Raw genomic sequence first — 13,669 nt, 5'->3', positions numbered from 1 at the left:
GTACTTGGGCAGATGGGAGTTCCCTGGGCTCAGAGGGCGCACCTGACTTAGACCTTTGCTGCTGGGCTGGGCCTGGGGGGGGTGCCCGGGTCCATCAGCCAGTGTCCTTACCCAGAGGCCCTGCTCCCCGAGGTTCGGCTCACACAGTCCGACCTGAACAGCTGGCCTCGCCTTCCCTCTCGGCATTGCTGGTCTGAGCAGAAGCTTGATCCCATCTCCACGTGTGTTCTCTCCTAAGCCCGTCTGTGTTTTCTGGCATATTCGACACTGTTTAGTCCGCACTGAATCCTTTGAACATGTGGTGAGAGGCCCACGTCCTGGTGAGTGCCTGTCTCTGCCCCCCACGCGGGCTGAGGCTACACTGCCTAGTTCAGCTATGGAGTTCCTTATTCTTAGGCTAGGCATTAGCCCAGCCAGGCGTGGCTCAGCGGTTGAGCGTCAACATGGGATCCAGGCGATCGGGGTTCGATTCCCGGTCAGGGCACATGCCCGGGTTGCGGGCTTGATCAATGACTCTCTTAGGACAGGCATTAATATATATTATTTTAATTTTATAATGCTATGACATTTTTGTTGCTTTTTATAAAAAACATTTTAGAAAGCTTCTAGATAAGGCACACGTAAATATTTGACTCTCTTACTTTTCCGCTTGCATAAATAATGAATTTATATATATACAAATATAAACATTTAAAAATTTACATATGTGTATGAGATGTAGGAAGTTGGTGTGATAATGCATATTATATGTATACAATTATGAACTATTTACCTTTGAATATTTGTGCAGCAGCATGTGTAATTATACTTTATGTGTAATTATATTTTATGTATTTGCATTTTGATTTTTATTAATAATTCAGCCAGGTCCTCTAATTCCTTGTAGTGATAGCAGAATGAGCCTGGTGACTTGGTGTAATAGTGACCCCTACTGGTGAATATTCATTTTTTAAAAAGCAAAGTCTATATATTTAGTTTCTTACTATATTTTTTTATTTGTTTCTGGTGAATACCATATTCCCTTTCTGTAAGCAAAATGGAGGTATCTTTTCATTTATGTTTTTAATCATTTCAAAATAGTCTTAGTATAAAGACATTTTTTACAAAAGATAACTAAACTAGGGTGTGAGTACCTTAAAAGAGGCTAATTTGCATGGAGCATTTTAGCTGATTCATTAACTGATTTTGCAGTAATGAAAATTGTTCAACACTCATGCCTTATTTCTGCTAACCATTTAAAACTTAGCCATTACTCTAATGGTGTAATTAAAGACCTCTTAGTGATGCAAATGTTTCTATAAATAAAAATCATACATAAGGCTGAGTTTTGCAGAAACTCTGAATTAGAATGGTGTTTAATAACCTCTGCATTTTGAAAAAGGACTACACCGATATTCACACGTCACCAGAGGAGTATTTATTGTCTTTCTAAAATCACTATTGACAGAACTCAGGCCTCTCCAGTTCTCATTGTTAAACCCTTTGTCAGTCCCAACACTGTTGCATGAGAGGGAGGTGTTAGCAGTGAGCAAACCATTCTTTTAAGGCAGTTATGTGTCTGTTTAAAAGCCTGGCTCATCTGGTGTTTTTCCAACCAACCCACTTATCGTTTATAAATTAAAATTATGTACTGAAGATAGTTTTGAGATGTTAAGTGTAACACTAAAAAATATTGAGGGTGCACATGATACATAATTATAGCATCGGATCACTGTTAGGAGGTAGGGCTCTGGGAGGTGGGCCGCCCTGGAATTCCCGGAGGGAGGCTCAGACCAGGGGGTGGGGAAGGTTTTAGTTTCTGTGCTTCAAATCAAAGAGGCACCAACCAGAAGGGAAAAGTGAGTATGATGTTGCACAGTTCATTTTAGCATTTAATTTCAAGAAATAGATATTTTAGTGCTGTAATTCCATATTAATTTTATGTTAATCTATAAATCCACATTTTTATCATAAAATGACAAATACATAGCGTTAACCCTCTGAACTCACTTTCTTGAAGTATAATACTAGTTAGTACTTGTTAATGGTTATTATATCAGAAACATAATTTTAGTTAAATACAGTAGCACCTACTGCTTTAAAACATAGAGAAAGGGTTTTTACTACGTTAAAAAACTGGATACGGAATAGGAGAGTGTAGACTCTGAAATCAGACTTACTAGCTCGAGGGCTTTGCGTACATCACTGAACCTCTGGAAGCCTCAGTTTCTCCATCTGTGAAATGGAGACCCTTTTTACAGATAGCAGGACTGTAGTCAGCCGTAAGCGAGATAATGCACTTATACGCTTCAGAGCATTCCTGGCATGTGGTAGGTTCTCTGCATTGGCTCTTATTTCTGTCTCTCTGGTGTGTTTTTCCGTGTTTGGCTTACGCAGCCTGCAGTGAGTCCCATTGCTTCTAAAGCACAGAAGCTTCTCAGTGTTTCCGAGCTCCGTGTCCCTCACTGTCCCCCCGAAGACGTTCTCACATACGTTACCATGATGTCCACTGTGCAAAAGGCCTTGGACGTCTGAGTTAGCCCAGGTCCTCCAAGAAGCAGATGCCAAGGCTGGATTAATATGCAAGACGTGTATGAGGGGAAACCCCTGGGGGAAGCAAGGGGGAAGGAGCTGGGGAGGCCAGGGGAGCCCTAGAGCCGCACAGGGCTGACCCAGGGGGACGGCTGCAGCAGCGTCTCTGGAAGTGCCTCAGACGGCGGGAGGAGTCTGGAGGGGCTGCTGGGAGGCCCTCCCCAGCCTCCGTCCCAACAATCCCAGTTGCGGCCAGTCTGTCCCTCGAGGCGCTGGCCAGCGTGGCCTGTTCAGGGCCGCTCCCTGCAGCTGGAGCCGAGGGTGGTCTCCAGGGCCCCGCAACCTTCCTGTTGCTCCGGGCGCAGATCCTACTCCTGGCTCCCACTTTCAGAAACGCCCGCTGCTGTCTTAGCCCGAGGCCTTCAGCCCGAAACCATCACTGTCTTCCTGCCAACCTGTAGTTATTTGATGTTTTCCAAATACACCGAAAACTCTTCATTTCAGCAGCATGGTTTATCCCATTTTTCCAGCCTGGAAGACGCTCTCCCCCTTCGTTCCCCATGTCCTCAGGTCACCCGCCTTTCACGCATTTCCCCACGTCACCTTGCCCCCATCCCACCCACTGAGGGGCGCCCTGCCCTCCTCCGCCCCTGCACTGTGGCTTTGTTACCAGTCGCATCAGTTAGGATGAGGCCCGACTGCACCGTAAAAAACAAAGTAAAAATAGCTTGAGCAAGAATGCAGGTGGTTGCGCTCTCTGGAAAAGCCCGGAGCTGGGCGGCTCAGTGGCTTGCAGAGGCCTCTGGACCCGGCACCAGGGTGTGGCCCATCCCCTCGGGGTCAGGGATGCGGCTCCAGCCTCAGGTGCGTGGGTGAGAGGGTGTGGGGGACAGTGCAGGGTGGGCAGAGAAATGTGTCAGCTGCCTCTCAGCACAGGCTTCCAGAAGCAGCAGCTTTTCTCTTTTGTCCTGTTGAATTGGACTTACTTGCATGGTGACACCCAGCCACAGGTGGCTGAGCCCCGAGTCGCGTCTGTGTTCTGGAGCCAGATATGCAGGTGAAGGGAAGGGCTGCGGAGGGCCCGGACCCTGCCCAAGGGTGTGTGCAGCTACCCATCAGCTACTCTGTGCCATAGCCTCTGCTGGGCTGTCAGCTGTGTCACACCCACACGTCCCCGTGAGCTGGGATCCACGTGACGCTGGCGGGCCCTCTCGGGCAGCGGGCGCTCAGTCTGTACTTACCAAGCGGGAGAACCAAGACTTTATCAGCATTTCTCAGAGTAAGATAGAAAATGGTATCTCGTAACTCAGTAAATCTAACACTCACTTTTCACTAACTTAGCCATTAGGAAAACAGAGATTTCAAGGAATTTTAAAAAACTAGGTTTCCATTGATTTAAAGTAATTTTAGTGTTTCTGCCTCTCAATGTTAGTGCCTCGAAGTCTGATTTTACCCTTCCTGGCGAGGCACGCAACTATTTGGGGCTTCATCCGGCTCCCACTGTTAGCACAGTGCTGATAAGAGTAATACAAGCCATTAATAGTGTTATTACCACTCCTTCTCTGGGGGCCTCTCTCCCGGTGACGCCCCTGCACTCTTCGTATCTTTACTGAAGCTTATTTCCTTTCCTGAGGCTTCTGCTATCTGTGGAATGCTTGTAGTTTTAAAATTTGTTTTATGAACCTAAATCCTGCACTTCCCTCCTAAGCTCTCCTTGGGATCCCACCCAGATTAGATGTCTGGGATGGGAGCCCAGCGCGGCCTTGGGGACTCCTCCCTCCCCTTCACGCACACATAATACCGGACACGTGGCCGGTACCCGACGCACTTAAACTAAAATTGCACTTACACTAAAATGAAGAGAAAAGGAAGGAAAGACTGAAGATCTTGGCCGGAATGAGGCCAGACTGCAGGGTCTATGTGGAGTCACTGGTGCTCGCGAGCACCCTTGGAAACCGCTGTGGAGGAAGCAGTCTCGGCGCAGGGACAGGAGACAGGAAAAGTACTGGGGACGCTGAGCACAAGCGGACATTTCTTCCTGAGGCTCTATTTTATTTTGAAGTATCTCCCGCTATCAGGCTTCCTATTTCTTCAGTTAGTGATTTTATAGTTACGATGGGCATATCCTTCCACAGGAGTAAATGTCCATAGCTGACCCTCCTTGCCCAGGTCACCCCATCAGCCTGGGACGTGGGAAGTTTCCTGATGGAAAAACACCCTCAGCACTGGCCCTGGGCTTGCGCACCCTCTGACATTAGAATACTCTTTTGTGTTGATCAAGAAACGGGAAGGAAACTGGGAGAAATATTTCTCGGTTTAAGAGAATTTTTTTAAGAAGATAACTTTTTAATTTAGAAGGTGTCATAAAAGATCTCGCAGGAAGAAGAGATGAGAGCTTGCTTAATAAAGCTCACGTAGGCTGCCCGACTTTCCCGTTTTGAAGTGTGGGAGAGGTTACTGGGATGGATACGCAGAGTAAATAACTGAGGAAGTAAAACAGGCGAGGCCTTCATCATTCTATAATCTGATGAAAAATCAGACATGGGAGGAAATCCAGATGGATTTTACATTAAACAGCACAAAAATCAACATGCCCACTAACGATGGCAATAAGATTATTGATGACATTTAAAAACTTGTTTTAGATAGTTGAAAAATGGTGGGTCTGTGTCTTTTCAAAGCATTTCAATTATAATAACTACCGAAGTTGTAGATCACCAGATACATCTAAAGCTGCATTTTCAAAGTAAGATATATGTTTTGCCCCATAATTTAAGACTAGTGTGTCTCTTATAATCATTTATCTAAATAAATGATTTATTTAGATAAATAAATCTCTCTGCTCTGCCCAGAGAGAACTCACAAGCATTATTTCCACAGGGAGCGTGACACAAACAGAATCAATTACATGTACGCTCAGTATGTCAAAAACACCATGGAGGCGCTCAACATCCCAGACGTCAGTAAGGACAAGAGGTTCCCCTGGACGGTAAGTGGCCCAGCCCTGGACGGGGAGCGGGAAGGCGCTTTCCCGGCAGATCTGCGCCCGCGGTGACCCCTCACTGGCGGGCCAGGCCTGGAGCTGACTCTAGGACCGACGTGCGCTTCCCCTGATGTGCTCACGGGGAGTGAAATCGCTCTGAACGTTGGTCGAAATACTCAGCGATACTTGAGTATTTTTCTGTGTACTTTAATCAGTTTTTTAAACATGTCCTGATGAATTGTCCTAAACGACTTGTGAGATGATGGGTGTCAATGGTGCTCCTTAGCAAGGATTGCTAGAGTTCTTGAGCTTATCCCCCAAAGCTAAGTTTTACGTGGCTTGAAGGTACGTGCTTGGTGACCACCGCCCGGGGCAGCCCTGCGGAGAACCGTCTGTTCTTCACAGCGAGGCTACGAAGGCCAGTTTCTCAGCCGCTGGAAACCGGATTCTGGCATTTTCTCTCATTTTATTTCAGAAAAGCATTGCGCACTGTCGGCTGCCTTGGGGTGGTTATGTCCTGTCTGGGGGACCTCTCGGAAGGCAGCAGTGTGGGCAGCAGAGACGGTGGCAGTGCCCCCACAGGGCCCAGTGCCGCGCGGGGTGCCCCGGCCGGTGGGGGTGACGCTTCTGCCTTGGGCTCCTCCCCTTACGCTGCCTGAGGCGCCCCCTGCAGGGAGAGTGCGTGCAGGTACTGCAAGCTGCGGGAATGCTTAAACGGAGAGAAAAGAACTCTAGGATATTTATTATTTTTAATAATATAAAGACGAATTGCTTTATATTGCGTTTATGTGAGTGTCGTTGCAATGTGTACATTTCCTGCACTCTATCACCCCAGCCAATAAAAGGTGACTGTATTAGGGGTTTCAGACGTCCAATGTGGTTTACGTAACAGCATCTAACGGGCAAATGAGTCTTTTCGTAATTTTTCGCTGGTTTTTGTTTGTTTTTGTTCAGAGTGAAAACACGGGGAACGTAAACCAGCAGGGCATTAAAAGTCTGCTTTGTACGCCTATAAAAAACGGAAAGAAGAATAAAGTGATAGGTAAGCCTTTTCCTTAACCCCCATGCTGCCCTTGCTACAGAAAAAGTAACACTCCCGGAAACTTCTCTTCCAAGTATAAATTTAAAGAATAAAATGTGTAAAAAATAAAAATTGAACTGATAAAAGAAATGTTCAGATAACCACAGACATTTGTCACCGATCTGATTAACGATGCTGTATTTTTGTAATTATTTTAATCCTATTTTAACGGAATTTTTGTTTAAAGGTCTCATGTTGAGAGGTAGACTGAGACACATGAAGCTGATAATGTGAATTGTTTTGGGGTCTCACTTCTGGTTTCTGATTTTTCTTTTTTGACTGTGTGGTTTAGATTGTAGGTTGTACCCATTCATTCCTTGGAAGCATTTAGCGACCACTGTATCGCTCTAGGCACTTGGGGTAAATCAGTCAACAAGTGAGCAAAAAAATTAAAAAATGCTGATCGAAACAGCCAGACTTCTCTTGGCACACGTTTTGTGTCCCCCTACTTGAGAAGAGAGCCCAAAGTAAGCAGACGCTGTTTTTGGAGAGGAAAATTCCATGTAAGTAAAAAGGAAGAAAAATATGACTCCCCGAGTGGAGTGTTAGGGGGGGCTCAAGCTGATTTTGATTCCAAGTAGGAGAAGGAAATTTCCAGTGTTCCTGCTGCTTTATAAGTGTGACAAGATGAAGAATTCGAATTCTCAGCCAGACTTTGCACCCCAGATGCAGCATGGAAAGTATCATGGCTGTGGGTAATTTTTCTTACGCGTCAGACCAGATTCTGCTGTTACGCAAATCTCATAGAGCCCCCCTGCGGAGCCGCACGCAGAAGCACAGATGGATGGGCCCATGTGTTTTTGGTCACCTTCCTTCCCCCTCATCTTTTTCCATTACTGAGGTTTAGATGAAATTATAGGCATTAGACGGGTGTGGGGCCTGTTGTATCGTCAGAGGTGCCCCTGAGGTTTTGTTTCCTAGCACGTCTCCTTAGTGCTCTGGCTGAGACAGTGTTTCCACCCCTTTGCTTCCAACTCTATTAAGGAAACACTTTCCTCATTCGACATTTATATATTTAACCAACTATCCCCCCTATTTATTAGGCTAAATATGCCTTTTCCCCATATCGTATTTACCAGAAATCCTTATGCCTGTTGTTCATATCAACTTCAGGGCATATTTCGAAGGAATTAGTCCCATTCCCATATAAAATATAAAAAAGTTTAGCCCATCTCCACTGTACATAACTTAGGTTTCCATGTCTTCGTCAGTGAAAAGTATGATAGAAAATCTAGTGCCCTGCCACCCCCGCCTGCCGGGCTCTAGGCAAACAGTGTTTCCCACTGAGCGCCAGGTGCATCGCTCTCCCCCTCTCTGCTGGTTCCTCTGTTGCAGTTTGACCCCAAAGCACAAACGCATATTCTAGAATTACGTAAGTTTCAATTAGACCCCATGTAGCATTTGGCTCTATTCGGTGGTTTACAGACTCTTGCTAGGATTTTCCTAACGCAGGTGGGACCGGACTGTGCGGTGGCCTCACGGGGCACATTGGTCAGAGTGCTCACAGCACCCAGTTTTCCCCAGTTAGAGAACCAAAAATTATGCTTAGTTACAATAACCACCTGGAAATAAGCAGTAATGGTTGGAATAAAATGGGAAAAAATAAAACTAAGACATTATAGCTTAAAATTATCAAAGTGTAGAAACAGATATGGATATTATCGTTTCAAGCACCGACCGAAGAGAGAAATGAGGCAGCCCCAGGAAGCAGGGACGCTGGCCTTCACGGGCCAGGGACAGCAGCTCCTCAGAGACACGAATGCATGCCACTTGTGAGAACACATTTTACATAACACAGGCAAAGCCTGAGAGTAAGGTAGAGATGATAATATCAGACAAAATGGAATTTAAGGTAAAACCATAATGTAAAGGGTCACTTTGCTTTGATTATGTTTAAAATCCACAGGGGAAACTGTGATTGTCACAAATGCTTCTAATAAACTAAATAACATCATTGACGTGCAAAAGCCAAAGCTGTTAAGATACAGGAGAACTGGACAAGGGTGGTCCATACAGTGTCGAAGTACAGGGAAGACATGGAAACATTAGTGTTGGTTAATACAAAAATGAAATGGAATTGATGGGCATGCGCATACTTTTCTATTTCATAGTTTAAAACTACAAATTCCTGTGAAATATCCATCAGAATCTCACAAATGCTGACGATCGTCACACGTACACGTGCACTTGGTCGCTCCCGAGAAGCCGAACTGGCGGCACTGTCCGGCTCGTGATGCACTAGGGCCGGGAGGGTGGACAAGGGGCGAGCAGGGGGACAGCCTCGCTCAGGAACTGGGCAGCGTCCTCTCAGTGACAAGGGAGAAGTCCAGAGGCCACGTGGGGCTGCAGTGGCTCTGTGGTTCCAATTGCTCGCTGTCCGAAATCATTAAATGGAAAATTCCAGAAATAAACTCCTCACGCGTTCTCAGGGGGCGCCCTCCTGAGGCACGGGACGCAGTCTCACGAGTCACACCGCCCCGAGCGGGGCGTGATCGCCCGCGCCTCAGACCCCCGCAGCCACGCTCGGCCGTCGTGGTTGCTGGGTCAGCTGTCCCGGGGGCACGGTGCCGTGTCCAGGTCTCCCTGAGCTTATTCAACAAGGACCCCCCGCCGTAAGCGGTGATGCTGGCGACTCAGACACGTGAGGAGCCCCCTTTCGTGTGAGTGCAGTACAAGATATTTTGAGACACAGAGAGAGAGAGAAAACATTGACATAAGTTTTATTACAGTACATTGTTAGAGTTGTCCTATTTTATTGTTGTTGTTGTTAATCTCTCACTGTGCCTAATTTATAAATCACACTTCATCATAGGTGTGTATGTAGGAAAAAAACATACATATAGAGGGTTTGGTACTCTCTGTGGTCTCAGGCATCCACTCGGGGTCTTGGGGTGTGTCCCCCGTGGGTAAGGGAGCTACTACTATATGGCATTTTAGAAAATTAATAGCTGTATCGATATAACAAACACTCAAGGCACATGGTCAGAGCTATACACACAGGAGATATATAGCTTTAAATAGTTTGTTATTATTAATAAGTAATAATGAAATGATTTGAACTAAGTGGTCAACTGAAGAAATTAGAAAAATAGCATCTTTCTCACCCCCCATGCTGCCCCTCAAAATAAAAACGGAGGAAGAAAGCAGAGGGGCAACAATGACAAGCTGTTCTCGCCGCCCTCACTGTAAGTCGTGAGGCCCTCTATGTACTAAAGCGTAGGGCTTGAAGGACGCCGTGTTACCCGGAGGAAGGAGGTGACCCAGTCCTCGCGGAGACCACGAGGCTCGGACTCCCACGGAACCAGTGGCTCAGTGGAGATTCATCGTGACGTTGACGTCACCTTCCGCTCCTGTTGACGACACTTGCTAAGACAGACCAGGACCGAGGAGGTCGCGGTGTCCTTCAGAGATGAGTTCTGCTTTCACTCCTAAGCCAAGCGTCATTTTTATTTGCAGTATTGAAAGTCTGCAAACGTGCTTCCCCTAGCCGCAGAGGCCCCTGTTTGAGGTTTCAGAGCATCTCTGTGAATCGCCGGTGCCCTGCACCCTGTGTTTTGGGCAACTGTGGTCTTGAACTTCTGGTTCTCAGTAAGGAGAGGCAGCTTGCATGGCCCGGAGTTCTGATGGACACCAAAATCCTTCTCTTGGCAAGTCTGCAAAAATCCAATCAGCCTCCAAAGGACAGGCTGTCTTTGGGGACTCAAGTGGCCTAAAATTCACGGGCGAGTCTGGAAGAAAATAGCTCTCCAGGATTTTTTGAACAACCCATGCTGAGTACCACGTGGAATGAGTTCTCATGTAAATAAATTCCATTTCCTTTTCTAGCTGATACTGAACTTTGGAGGGTTCGTTTGTTTGTTTTGAGATGCCAGGCCTAAGACAGTCGGGGGGGGGGGGGCATGTTAAAGTCAATAAAAACTATGACATTTCTGGTAACATTTGCTCCATTTCTTGGGTCATCCCAGGGGTTTGCCAGCTCGTGAACAAGTTGGAGGAGAGCACTGGCAAGGTGAAGCCTTTCAACCGGAATGACGAGCAGTTTCTGGAAGCCTTTGTGATCTTCTGTGGCCTGGGGATCCAGAACACGCAGATGTATGAAGCCGTGGAGAGGGCCATGGCCAAGCAGATGGTCACGCTGGAGGTGAGCACAGCCTGGGACCTCTCAGCGTCCATGGCTGACAAGCAGAAGATGGGAATTGAGGACCCTCATGTTCAGTTATAAATGATGGCGAGAGTGACTTTCTAACCTTACTGGGGTGATGGAAAATGTTCCAGAGCAGGAGTGGCAGGAAGCTGGTCCGAGGCCCCATCCCTCCCTCGGTGTGGGTTCCCAGCCAGGTCAGCAGAGTCCCTGGGCCTGAGTGTCCTCGGCTGTCAGCGGGCAGATTCCTAGACCCCCCTACTCTGCTTAGCTCTGAACCCACGAGTGTAAAGGGCTCCCTGAATCTGTGACATGTCTACCCCAGCCATGCAGTTTTTCTGCACAGATTCTCTAGCGGCTACAGGCCGCTTCCAGGCGACTTGCTTTCCAAATGTCGACATTAAAATGTCAGTTGACACAAATGTTGTTTTCCTAAATCTGTACACAAGCACAAGTGACAAAGGCGGTATTTAAAAACAAAACAAAACAAAGCAATTGAAACTAAATTTTCTGCCAAGTATGAGCCGATAGTGTGGCTTTACATAATGTGTTTGTTACATCAACAATGTCAGACCAGAGTGCGCAGTTTCTTTTGAACAAGGGGAGTATAACTTTGTTTTCTGGAACAATTGAATTGAAATCTAGGATTTTCTCTCTGCAAAGAAAGCAGAAAGCAAAGGAAGGCCTGACAGCCTGCAGAGTCTATTTCTCATTCCAGGAGGTTTTAGCAGAATCCCAGGCTGAATTCGAGCCCAGGTGGGGTGACCCTGTGTAACCTGCTCCGTTTCTCCTGCAGGTCCTGTCCTATCACGCTTCGGCAGCCGAGGAAGAGACCAGAGAGCTGCAGTCCCTAGCGGTAACCCCCCTTTGCAGAAATGACTACCTGCAGACACCTCATTCCCACACAAACATGCCTTCCTCGGGGTGTCTGCTCCCACTAGTAATGGTCCCCTAGATGTTCAGTCACATATGGTAAATGTTTAGATGGATGCTCATAAAAATATTTAATCAACTCCAATTTCCTGCAGGGCTGCAAAGTCACCGAAGATACAAAGATAATAACTTTTATGGACTTTGTCATATGTTATATGATTCTGGGGGGTTTTCCCCTAGTAATTGTTCTAATCTTTACATCTATCTTAGGCCAAAATTAAATTTAGTTTTCAGTTCCTGGGGAAGTGGGGCCAGGGGACTGCACAGTGGTTGTCTGGTTGGGGGAATTTGTAGTTTGTTACCGATAGCCTCCCCTGCACTATGAGGAATGGGGAGCGAGTGTAATTTCTGTGGCCTGAGGAGCAAGGAGCACTGTTGGAGGCTGGGTTCCCGTGGGCCACTTCCCGGCTCCCCAGTCCCTTCTTGTTTCGTGCCCGGAGCGAGCTCTGACCTGGAGACAGGACGCCGCATGCTCTGGGTTTTGACCGAGGCCTTGGCTGAGATTCATGATGCTCAGAGGCACTTGCACTGCTGCAACCACGGCTGGCCCTCCGAGTTTAAGTCTGAGAGGCGCGGCTCGGGTCTGTGTGAGACGTGACGAGGGTCGAGTAAGGAATGAGAAGGGCGTGGCCAGATCACGGAGGTTCTCTGTCATTGTCATCAGCATCTCAGCCGCCAAGTGCTAGCCCTCTGAGCCCTGCCTGCATTTTCTAACGTAAACTGTACAACTGTGTCACGGAGGCCACACGTGACTGGCTGAGGGTCACCGTGGTAGGAAGTGGGAGCCAGGACACACACACACCCCGCGCTCCCCAGGGCCCTGGCACACCACCGCAGCGCTACCTGCGGGGCAGAGAGGCGGGAAGTGAGCCAGGTGAAGCTGATGGTGCCGTTAGTAACCAAAGACGGCACAGTAAGGAGGGGGACCGCCGATCTGGGTTAGAGCAGGGCACGTGCGCGGTGCTGCGGGGCCACCAGGTGGACCAGCAATCGGGAAGGACGGCGGGAGGCGGGAGGGCCGGTGGTCAGAGCCAGAGGGGGTCTGGGGCGTAGTCCTGGGACTCGGGGTCCCTCGGTTGTGGAATCATGGCAGCGGAGCAGAGGGGAGAGAATGCAGAGAGACGGGAAGACGGGGCAGAACCTTCGGGAGTGTGGGCTCAGGAGCAGGGAAGGAAAGAGCTGAGACAGACGAGATGGGTAAACAGGGAGGCGGATGGAGGACAGGGCAGAAGGCACCATGCAGAACAGGCTCCAAAAGGGGGGAGGTCCCCCGAGTTGCAGGAAGGGTGGCAAACACGAGGACTGAGGCGAGGCAGCCAGCTGTGGAGAAAGCAGCTTCAGGAGTAAAACGGCACAAGGCAAGGGGAAGCGAGAAAACGGAGGCAGTGAATATAGACTGTTTTTTAAAAGCAAGTTTTGTGTGAAAGAGAGAGTGGAGGAGTAGTGATGAGGGCTGTTGGCCGAATCAAGTGAAGATTCCTGTGGTTGGTTTTGGTTTCATTTGTGCTCGTGAGCGGGGCTTGCACCCGAGAAGAGAGCAGGACGTTCTCGGACAGAGGGAAGGAGCAGGCGGGTGAGACCACAGTGCGAGGTGGGGTGGGATCTAGACCTGGCGCGGGGCTTGGCGTTGGGCAGCCACCCCCGGCCGAGGCGCGGGGAAAGGGTGTAACCAGAAGAGCTACATTGACGGGCACTTACCACGTCCGCATCCGTGGCCTGCGTGGCGTTGGAGCGTGTTCACTGAGCGTGTTTAATCCGCAGCAGGTCGGGGCTGAGTGACTAGGTTGTCCCACTCAGGGTCGGCGGGGGGGCAGCGATGAGCCCGTGGGAGACCCGGCTGTCCCGGGCCACAGCCACAGGGATGCGCCAGAAAGGCGGCGGGGAGGCGGAGGACTTGGGTTCTCAATTAAATCACCGCGGGGCAAGCTGAGCCACTTGCCGAGGAGAGTTTCAGGAACTTGAGATGATTTTTCCCAAAAGGCTGGGCTTCTGCTGGGATGAGCCTCATCCGGAATTGGCT

At 48.4% G+C, this 13,669-nt stretch overlaps 1 protein-coding gene across 3 annotated transcripts in view; it reads left to right on the top strand.

The window, feature by feature from the left end:
• The window catches only part of PDE5A (phosphodiesterase 5A), an 89,859-nt gene that overhangs the window by 49,300 nt on the left and 26,890 nt on the right, over positions 1 to 13,669 (top strand). For all 3 annotated transcript variants that reach the window (XM_087816218.1, XM_087816220.1, XM_087816219.1), the window contains 4 exons: positions 5,392 to 5,500; positions 6,449 to 6,536; positions 10,541 to 10,716; positions 11,513 to 11,572. In XM_087816218.1, the coding sequence (XP_087672344.1) occupies positions 5,392 to 5,500; positions 6,449 to 6,536; positions 10,541 to 10,716; positions 11,513 to 11,572 (433 nt within the window). The remainder of the gene's footprint in view (positions 1 to 5,391; positions 5,501 to 6,448; positions 6,537 to 10,540; positions 10,717 to 11,512; positions 11,573 to 13,669) is intronic.

Source organism: Miniopterus natalensis, chromosome 4 (assembly GCF_054644295.1).
Source record: "Miniopterus natalensis isolate mMinNat1 chromosome 4, mMinNat1.hap1, whole genome shotgun sequence".
Lineage (NCBI taxonomy): Eukaryota > Metazoa > Chordata > Mammalia > Chiroptera > Miniopteridae > Miniopterus > Miniopterus natalensis.
This window is presented reverse-complemented; position numbering and strand designations above follow the sequence as displayed.